At 39.9% G+C, this 10727-nt stretch overlaps 1 protein-coding gene across 1 annotated transcript; it reads left to right on the top strand.

Annotated features, from left to right (window-relative positions):
* LOC137274628 (uncharacterized) lies at positions 1-9181 on the top strand. The gene is made up of 6 exons (XM_067807932.1): positions 1-12; positions 1125-1198; positions 4952-5082; positions 6787-6930; positions 8192-8232; positions 9149-9181. The coding sequence occupies exons 1-6, from the start codon at positions 1-3 to the stop codon at positions 9179-9181; spliced, it is 435 nt and encodes a 144-aa protein (XP_067664033.1).
* The last annotated feature ends 1546 nt before the right edge of the window (positions 9182-10727 follow it).

Here is a 10727-nt window from a genome sequence, read left to right as displayed (position 1 = left end):
ATGAATACCCCAGTAAGACACACTGACTACGTGCTGACCAATCCTTGTTGTACCCAGACACGGATCAACAAGTACCATATTTCAACGTCTTTTGGTATGACGCGGCCGGGGATCAAGCTGCGACCTTCCGCTCTCTGGGCGGCCACTAACATATTGTGAAAGAAATAAAGATAGATTGATGAAGTAAAATCTCCGTTTGAATATAATTTATGAACCCGACGCTATGATTTTCATTTAAAAGAGAGTGTTCTGAACTGTATACGGGAGTAAATGTTAGAGCCAAAGTGACATCTAAAACTACATGTATTTACAAATGTGTAAAGAAGGTTAAACTTGCTAAATTTCAATTGAGCATTACACATTAAATCATGTTAGGACATACATGTTTAGAAGACGATGACACCCTCATATAGACATACAGGACACCACATCTTTGACGGAGCTCGTGACCGCGTTATAGCGAGGAGGTAACGAAAGAGAAAGATCTCTTTAAAGAAAGCAGGGATACGCCTATTTAAAGTATTTTAGGTGCGAGGTATTTGGTCATTGTGGTATTGACATTCATGTCCTGAGGAGGTTGTGAGGCTGACGCTCCCATGCACGTTGATGTTGAAACAGGGTGGATAGACGTGGATTAGTAGTGGGAGATATTTATCTACATAGAAGATCGACTCGTCCGGGTAGGAACAGCGGAGCAGTCTGTCACTTACGGCTTTGAAACAAATTTCTGTATGGCATAGGTGAGTCCTCGTAGTGCAATTTTACTAGAAGCCACGTAACTCAACACTATATCTCGGTGATGGTTTTAACTAGTTAGTAATTGTTGTACATTTAACTCGACAGATGAACCCAACTGGACTTCTAAATATTACAAATACTTACTATCAAAACAGTACAAATCTTCAAAGTATTGTTTTAACTATGCGTACACCCGAAGAAAATATCCGAGTGACATTAATTCTAGCACACGTTTCCACAGTAAACGGCATGTTATAACTACTACCAAGAAGCAGTGATAATATAGTCCGTGTTGTCGCATTTACGTGGACATAAATAGGTTGAGAGGGTTTTAGTTTAACTATTTAAATGAACTTTATACTATTAACAACTAATGTTTGTTGTAGATGATGTTGAGGACAGCAATATTTTGTGCAGTCTTCGTGATGACAGGGGCGTTTCTGTATGACTCAAGCGGAAGGTGAGTGAGTAATCAAGTGTTCGCAATACTTTAATTTGCTAGCTGGCCATCAGGGCCTGCTGCCGCCTGCAGGTTTTAAACTCTACAGGCCCTGAGTGAAACTTGCAAGGCCATTTTCCTTAAGCCAAACCAGTAAAAGCAAAATAGACTATAATGCACAGTTTCACACCTTTTCTATAAAATCAATTAGCGAAGCCTGGGGATCAGAGAGGATTATGGTCGTTAAAGACTCGTGTTGACATTTCTATGCACAAAGCGCTGAAAGCTTGAAATGCCAGTGAAACTGTAAGTTATCGTAACATGATGAACGATTCCCGAACGATAATAAAGAAAACAGTTGTGGGAAAGATTCCAGCTGAACCAAACCCAGACTGACAGGTATATTTACTGAAGGCCACAAGGGCCTGCAAATATTTGAAACTGCTGGCCCTGTACAATCTCAGCCAGCGCTGGGTCTTCTTTCCCGCGATTGTTTGAAACGCTGGAGTAAACTCTTAAGTACCTGTTATGTCCTCTACTTCGTCAGCATGCTCTTAATGATTAGATAGACTATAAATATATACTGAACCGCAAAAGAAACGCCACCCTACCAAACATTTTGCCAGATATGTTTCATCTTAATTTTCAATATTTTTTGACTTCCTATATAGTAGCTTGGCCTGACATGTCGCAAATCATTTTTCTGTCAATGTTCCGACAATATACCGTCTACACCAACGAGTCCAAACCACTGGAAGCACAGCCATCCGTTCTTGCGGTGAAAGACCACTTGTGACAACGTTGAGGCTAAATCAGCAGATTGTCTGTCATCGCCTGCAAACTCGTTTCACTAGGGCTACGGAAACTGCACAGACAACCGTTGGCAATCACCAGAGACCAATCAGCGCTGACACAATGAGGCTGTTAGAGCCGGGGTCATCCTCACTGCTCGACAACGCCGTGCTCGTCTCCAGTGGGTCACATATCATCGGAATTGGCGTCACCGGGAGAGGTGAACTGTAGTCTTCTCCGACGAAAGCCGGTATTACGTCTCGACTGTTTATGGCAGAGTGAGAGTGTGCCGACGACGCGGGGAGCGTTTCGCAGATTATTGTATCCTGGAAAGACACTCGTTGGGAGGTCCGAGTACAGTGGTAAGGGGTGTCATTGCTTTTAATCATAGGCCCTATGGTGTTCCAGTATATTGTTCCTGGTAGAGGAACATCTGGTGTAACATCTGCCCGCTCTGACCATTCGTCGTGCCACTTTTTGGTCGTCACGGAAACCACGTCTTCTGGCAGGAAAACGCGCGTGCCCATACTGCCAGAGCATCTAGAGACTTTCTCCGCCCCACACCCGCTAGAACACTGGTGGGACGGGACGCTCACCGTGTCGAAGCGCAAGTTCTTACGACCTTCACCAACCGTCTCATTAAGTCCATGTATAGACGACAACGCTCAAGGAAGCCAAACACGTTATTGACTTTCGTCCCGCTGCTATCGCGCCACCTTTCCTCATTTTGACTTGTAATTGTCTGTAAGTATTGATGATCATGCATGTCAATTTTGACATCTTTCCAAATTATTTGAAATATTATTATATTATTTATATGCATTTGAACTAAACTGAATACCAATTTCAAGAAGGGAGTGAGGTTTTTATGCGGTTCAGGGTTCAGCCAAGAGGTTAAGCACCAATTCCCTGCAAAATTGAGACAATAGACAAATAAACTTTTGAAAAGTCTTGACTTTCTGTGACATGTTAGCAGGTTTTAACTGGTATACAACTCATGGAACATGGTGTGGAAAAATCAAGACAAGGGAACACTCCTTTGCCCCGGTACAGTCTTATGGCAATGCAGGCATCCTTTTTGTTTTGTAATCTACTTGATTTCTGTAACAATTCGAATAACACAGATTAAGAAAACATAAATGTAATTAGAGTAATGTTGATATTCCCTTTTAAGAATTGCAGGTCTCTTCATCAATATCAATGACAGTTGCTGGGATACAGTTCTTTACTTTGGATAAAAACGCATCTCAACGAGATAACGTAGAAAACTGAAATCATGCAGTCTACCTTACCATTTTGTTTCAATCATTATAATGTAACAAATTTGGAATAATATTTTGACTTTTACATAATATCATCCACTATTGACCTGAAATCAATGTTACTTAATTTTCTTACTTGGCAATGGCACCAGATGAAGAACTATGAGAAACATACAGTTTGGGTAATCTACGTAAATCATTACAAAACAATGAACATTATGTATTGATGAATTAATGCAAACAGATGCCATGGACAAGTACCGAAGTATGGCATTATTAGAGGGTGTCCGATAATGTTAAGAATGTTCAGTCTAGTGTTCTTACGTTATCAAGGTCAAGACGGCTTAGAAACGTAACATAGCAAATGCATTGATTTAACAGTAGCTCGATTTTGTATAATAAGTATTGTATTATTGATAGGTATTAGTTGTACATGAAAAGAATGTATTGTTGCTGCCTAGTGGATCACATCACGTATATTACCTCACAGAGATTACAGTGCGTTGAGTATCGCAGACTGTCTCTGTATCATCTGTGACATATTACTGATATTTGCTGCATCCTCTTGAAGAACTTGAACCGCTATTGTCGGTTGTTTCCACTAGTTTATGCTATATTGATCTGTGTGGGTAACGTAGGTGTGTGCGTGTGTGCATCCAATTTATGCTGTCCCCCGCCGTGAAGGGGGTAAGTTATTTGCTAACCGCGGCATAATACCATGCTCATTCATTCATTCATTCATTCATTCATTCTGGTTTACAGATTGTTACTGCACGTCATTCTGGTGTGTGTGTGTGTGCGTGCGTGCGTGTGTGTGTGCGTGCGTGCGTGCGTGCGCACACACACACTTTTGGGAACAGGGCTGTGTCAAGGATCATTTAATAAACACCCCCACACCCACACCCACACCCCTCTCTGGAATCAGCCACACACACACACGCATGCACGTCGTGATTTTAGCGAAATAGTCTTGAGCAGGACGGTTAAGCCCCATTTCACGAGTGAAGAAGAGTCCACAGCACCAACAGCTTATGTTCCCCAAGTTGTTCGTAAGGATGTAAACAATAACAGTTTGTTCCACTTAGTAATTGTTTATTCACAAAAATGGAGGCACGAGTGTCAAGCTCAGTGAATATCAATACTTACCGGCCTCAAGAGTCATTATACAAATTGTTCTCCTTGAAATGCAAATTCAGCTTGAAGTCGCGGCTTCATGCATAAATTAATTAATATATATTTCAGCCCTTCTTATATGGTCTTCTCGGACTGGCTGGCATCAGTACACAGTAGAACTGACTTTATTCACGTGAATATCACGTGAATCAATGAACATACTTGATCACAGCGTACCTTTTCAACATCGGTCGTGATTCTACACTTGCACGAGATTTGTGCGGCGGAGTTTGGAAGTTTGTTGTTTAACGCCGCACTATTCCAGCTATATGGAGGCGGCGGTCTGTAACTAGACGAGTAACCAGACAATTCAGTGATCAACAGCATGAACATCGACCTACACAAATGAGATACGATGACGTGTCAACCAAGTCAGCTTTCCTGACCACCCGATCCTATTAGTCGCCTCTTTCGATAAACACGGGTACCGACGGCCACTTCTTGTCCGGGTCTTCACGGGTAGGCTCTGTAGGTAGTCAGACCACGGTGTAGTGTCACTATCTATCAAGAAACGTCACTGTGTAATATAGTTTGTTCTGACTTGCAGTTTCTGTTGCAACCCACCAAAAACATTTCAAGAGAAGATCGACAGAATTATAGCCTATAACGACAACGATGGTGACGGAATCGTCAGCCCTGAGGATCTCGACCGTGATCTCATATTGTACGACATCAACGGTAGGGTGATGCTTCAGATTCATGACCTGTGAAAATAAATCCTGGACTCTGTTCAGTGTGAGTCGTATTTTTCCAAATTATGAGTCTAGAAAATTGGATAAAGGCAAGAGATACAAGCGATTGTTGATGACATGGCATTTATTTATGTTAGGAATGTTGGGAGGTCGGAGCTGCGGCGGTTAAAGTTGACGGTGTCGAGGGATGGTTCGATCTCATTTGAGTCAAATCTTATACTCTGATACGATAACACTCGACTTGAAGATCTGAGGACATATGGGTAGAGGTTAGTTTCGTAAGAACCCTGTGTGAACTTGGACCACTTGGACCATTCAAACTAAAAAAACAAACAAAAAAAAAACAAAAAAAAAAACAAAAAAAACATTCAGATCCTGATGCCATGTTTCAGAAACGATTCGTTTTCATTTCTGTTCCACGTCTATTCTCAAATTTGTATTATACAAAAGAAAGCCCACATAGAATACAATATGCCATAGCACTCATGAAGAAAGAATGAAAGTATTAACAACAAATTATAGATGTCATTATCGTTTATATTCGGACCAAGCCGATCGACTTCGTTTTCGAGATATATAAATCAGATGTGCCTGTCCCTCTCACTGACCGAGAACTTGGAAACATTGGTACGTTTATCCGCTGGAACCTCCCAGGTAGCAGTTCTCAAATCGGTATCGGACAAATAATCTGGCTTTGTTCTACTTAGTGACAGCAGTTTGGGACATCTGAACCAGTTTTACCTCCGTTTTGGTCAACAATTTCAGCGGTTTCCAACTTCCGCAATGTACGTACAGGATGCACAGTACCTTGAGACTACATGCTACCATGGTATATCATCATTATCGCAGTCAGGATTCTGTCTATTATTTAATACACTGATAGGCTGTGGATGTTTTTATGAAAGAAACAGAAAAAAATCTCTTCTTAATCAGGGTTATATTCATAACAAGTCCGTCATCATGGACATATATACTACCCATCAAAAGTTTAGACTCACTTAAAAAACTCATTATATGTTATGTATATGTATATGGTTACAGCGAAGATGATGTACTCTACTAACCTGGGGCAACCAGTTCCAAACCTTATGCAGGTGAACTGCACGAGATGAGACATCAAATTGCAGAAATGCATGTGAAAATGTCGGGGTGATTTCGCTGAGTTTAGTCAGTTATTAACTCATGACAGCAATCTTCTCAACGTTACGGATTTGGTTTACAATACATCAGTTCACGTGTTAACAGAACCTTTAAACAGAATGGAATAATTTGCAAAAGCTAGTTTAGAACAGTTGACTGAAGTAAGTAGCTACATTTACACTAGTGAATCTTTTGATAAATGACCTTTATTTAAACATCGCCTGAAATGAAGGGCGATTTTTTAAATTTTGGTCCCAAACAAATTTTACTTTCCTATACTGGATTGCACCGGGTAAAACAAGACAAGTCGAAATGATAATAAGTCTTTTCTTGCATCAACAGAAACAAAAGTGATTGCATATACACGAATGTACATATTATAGGACAAAATATTGTGTGACATTGTGCCTATAAAACGTAGATGGTTCTTGATTAATGGTCATATGACTTGTATATTTACTCGATTGGTATACAAACTTGAGTTGACACGGTGTGTACAAGATAATAAGTACCCATGGGACACACCATTCTCCAAAACTGTCTATTGCAGACGACTGCAGCGTCTCTCAGTTCGAGTGGGCAGCTGTGTGGTCATGTCGTTATGGGGACACGCCGGACAAGGCAGTCGATATTTTCAACAGAATATCCGAGGGTAAAACGTCTCTAAGCTTCAAGGCAATGAGGCGAAATGCAAGTAAGTATATATCTTACTTATAGAATCCGTTCATGAAGACAATAGAATTTATTATTTCTTCATTATATGCATGTACTTGCACGTCATTAGAACGGTGCCTATACGGAAACCGGAAGCGAAAGGAACCTTCATTTATTGTTATTGTAACGTGTTTTTAATCTCAGACAATAAGCCGTGTTAGTCTCATTTACCTCAGACAAAGCTATACCTTATCGTCAACAGTCAACCACATTCGTTCAAACAGGAGGGGGCGGTAGTGTAACCTAGTGGTTAAAGCGTTCGTTCGTTCTTTACGCCAACGACCCGGGTTCGATTCCCCATATGGGTACAATGTGTGAAGCCAATTACTGGTGTCCCCGCCTTGATATTGCTAGAATATTGCTAAACGCGGCGTCAAACCATACTCACTCAGCGGGTTTTATGTCCACTCACAACACGACGAGATTCAAAGTTTATCTTAGACGCTGATATTTAAGTCGATCTATAGTAAGATAAAGTTAAGTAGGGGGAACACTAGATGTTGTTTGAGACAACCGTCCTGCGATTCCCTTAGTAGTGTCTGATATATATGCAAAATAACTGAAGGTAACCCGCTGGCAAAATGTATTCGAAGTACTCGACATTCAGTTGGACAAACTGACAGTGTGCGAAATTTACGCTGGTCCTATCGTTCCTGGCAGTTAAAACCTTATCAGGACCACTATATGATAAGTTTGCAGTGATCCTGATGCCTAGTGGAATTTATATTGATAGTTAGGTAAATCAAAGAATGTTATTTGGGACAAGTGAAGTACAAACAGGACCACTAATTATTGTTCAATTGGCTCAAGCCAATATTACACGTCCAAATATAGCTATTCTGTTATATCCCAACACAAAGCTCTGATCACAGAAAATATAAAGGTGACTGATTATTAGTTAGGATTTGTCCTCTTATTTGTCAGCCTCAACGTTTTATTGGCAAGCTAGAATTCACAGTTCTTCTCCTCCAAATGATCAGAAGACATCAAATTTGTTACCCCTCGCATACTTCAGTAATCTGTGAGAAGCCTGTCGGCTTCTCTTGTTCTCACGTATTGGTCGTTAATGGAGTCAATGCTAACCTCTAGCATGTGTCAAATCTTCAATATACCCGGTGACATGAAAAAAATGTTGTTTTTTGTGGGAAACATATTGTCAAACGACTGCAACACCAAACCCTGTTTCCCCACAACCCAGACACGATGTCAACTGAAACAAACAAATCCTTATTATTTTCCAGGGAACTTTACCAGAGCTGATTTCGAAAACAATGTTCGAGGGGTAAGTACAACGTTAAACCCCATTACACCTGACCTCACCAGACGGACGGCTGACGACTAAATGCATTGTATAAAATAGATAAATTACTGATTGAAGTAGGTTTAAAAACGTACGTTTAAGAGGCCGTTCAAAATTTAAGGGAGCAACACGTGCAATGCTAATGACTCTCTCCTCTCCCTAACATGTATGTACAACGTAAAGTGACCCCTCCTGCATGTCATGTACAAAATCAATGACCACCCTCCCCTTCCCACAGTTTTCATGCAAAATGTTTGAATATTGGTATGCTCGAAATTGCCGGTCACCGTATATGTATACAAAACTGATTATAAAAGGTCGTCAAGTTAGTTATAAAAATAAGCGAGACCATACGTTATGATTACGTAGCCTGATTTGTAATTACGGTACGGTAACAATACGTATGATTATGATGCTAGCAATTAGAGATATATCTACAGTGAATGTTAAAGGAAAATGCTTATCTATAATGAGTAAGATGATCGCCAGGATATGTTGGTGTCTGTAAGCCATCATACCAGGCGGACAGGGAATAGTTGAATGTACAATTCCAAATGTCATTATGTCAGAGGTAGAGGCCAAATTGACATTACATCACAGGTTGAAAATAAAAGAAGAGCGCTCAGACAGTCAGACAGCAACAATTAAGTGTGATGTAACATAATGTAGCATGTAGCATGTAGCGTGTAGCATGTTAGTACATGTCGCACCTTGACGACGGACCTTTACCACGATATCACTGGTCACGAATCTCATGGACTTCCTAAACGCCCACAATTTGCATCATCCCGGGCTTTTCTCCCTCTTCGCAGCAGATCCTGTTATAACTGAAATAAAACTGAAATATGACGTAAAATCAAACTCTCTTTGTTGCTCATAGTCGTCTCCTGTGTTTCAGTTCTACTCGGATCCGGCTGAAACCATGCTTTGACCAGCCTGTTGCACAATTCACAACGCGTCTGTTTCTAAATGTATACAGATGTATATGCCATCTGTAAATAAAAGCAGAAAACACTCTATTCTTTAACCTTATATTTTTAGGGAGGCTATCAGTAATAATTACGTCACCTTTGGCATTTTCCAGATAGTATTTATGTCACGTTTGGCATATTTCAGGTAGTTTTTAGATCATCTTTGACATTTTCTGGGTAGTATTTAGGTCATGCTTTACATTTCTCAGGTAGAATTTAGATCATGTTTGGCATTTCTCAGGTAGTATTTACTTCATGTTTGGCATATTTTAGGTAGTTTTTACACTTCCCAGGTAGCATTTAGATCATGTTTGGCATAATGTTTGGCATTTCTGAGGTAGTATTTAGATCATGTTTGGCATTTCTGAGCTAGTATTTAGATCATGTTTGGCATAATGTTTGGCATTTCTGAGGTAGTATTTAGATCATGTTTGGCATTTCTGAGCTAGCATTTAGATCATGTTTGGCATAATGTTTGGCATTTCTGAGCTAGTATTTAGATCATGTTTGGCATTTCTGAGCTAGTATTTAGATCATGTTTGGCATAATGTTTGGCATTTCTGAGGTAGTATTTAGATCATGTTTGGCATTTCTGAGCTAGTATTTAGATCATGTTTGGCATAATGTTTGGCATTTCTGAGGTAGTATTTAGATCATGTTTGGCATTTCTGAGGTAGTATTTAGATCATATTTGGCATTTCTCAGGTGGTATTTACATCATGTTTGGCATATTTCGGGTAGTAGTTAGATTAAATTTGGCATACATATAATGCGACCTAACAATTTATAAAATTATTCCTAATTTCATAAAGATCATATTCCTGAAGCTATAATTGATGATATATTTAATAGGTATATGATTAAATACATATGTACTATGCAATTGTTGTTATTTTATCACATTTAGAAACGAATAAATGTTAGTTTGAAACACAAATTTGTTACGACCAATTTCGAGCACCTGTTGTTCAGACCGATCTTTTTCCGATGTCTGTAAACGTAACAAAGAACGCCAGGGGACGTTTTCTCTTGTGCCTGTTTGGAAACATGTGAAACATGGTTTAAAATACCACTGACAGTCAACGTGTTAAATTATTGATATTGATTTAAGGGTATTTAATCATATCTTTTTTTCAAAGAAATATGCTGTTTGTGACCATCGTTTTCGAACAGTCAAAATTACAAGTAATCTTACATGAATAAACACGGCCATCGCCTCGGTATGTTTGTAGGAGATGTTTGAGATATTTCCTATCCGATGCGACGTTTTCAAAGCCGTCAGAATGTGCATGTTTCGTAAGTTGCTTCTCTGGTAATTGAGACAGACATGCTGCAGCTGTGCCTTGACCACCGTATAGCTAACACCTGCAGTTGGCTTGCACGAGTTGCTGATTTGTGTCACGCAGCGTGAGAACCTTGTTATCAAAACTTGCAGTTTCGATGCGTGTCCTATTTTACCAGAATTTGTGGGCTTTCATTCCAGTGAACGTGCAATCACTTGAGCCA

The sequence above is a fragment of the Haliotis asinina genome, chromosome 1 (genome assembly GCF_037392515.1).
Source record: "Haliotis asinina isolate JCU_RB_2024 chromosome 1, JCU_Hal_asi_v2, whole genome shotgun sequence".
NCBI lineage: Eukaryota > Metazoa > Mollusca > Gastropoda > Lepetellida > Haliotidae > Haliotis > Haliotis asinina.
Note: the sequence above shows the minus strand (reverse complement) of the source record. Positions and strands in the feature narration are given on the sequence as shown.

Coding starts and splice junctions, on each gene's coding strand:
- LOC137274628 (XM_067807932.1), top strand. Junction 1,199..4,951: donor CTGTATGACTCAAGCGGAAG/GTGAGTGAGTAA, acceptor TCTGACTTGCAG/TTTCTGTTGCAACCCACCAA. Junction 8,233..9,148: donor TCGAAAACAATGTTCGAGGG/GTAAGTACAACG, acceptor CCTGTGTTTCAG/TTCTACTCGGATCCGGCTGA.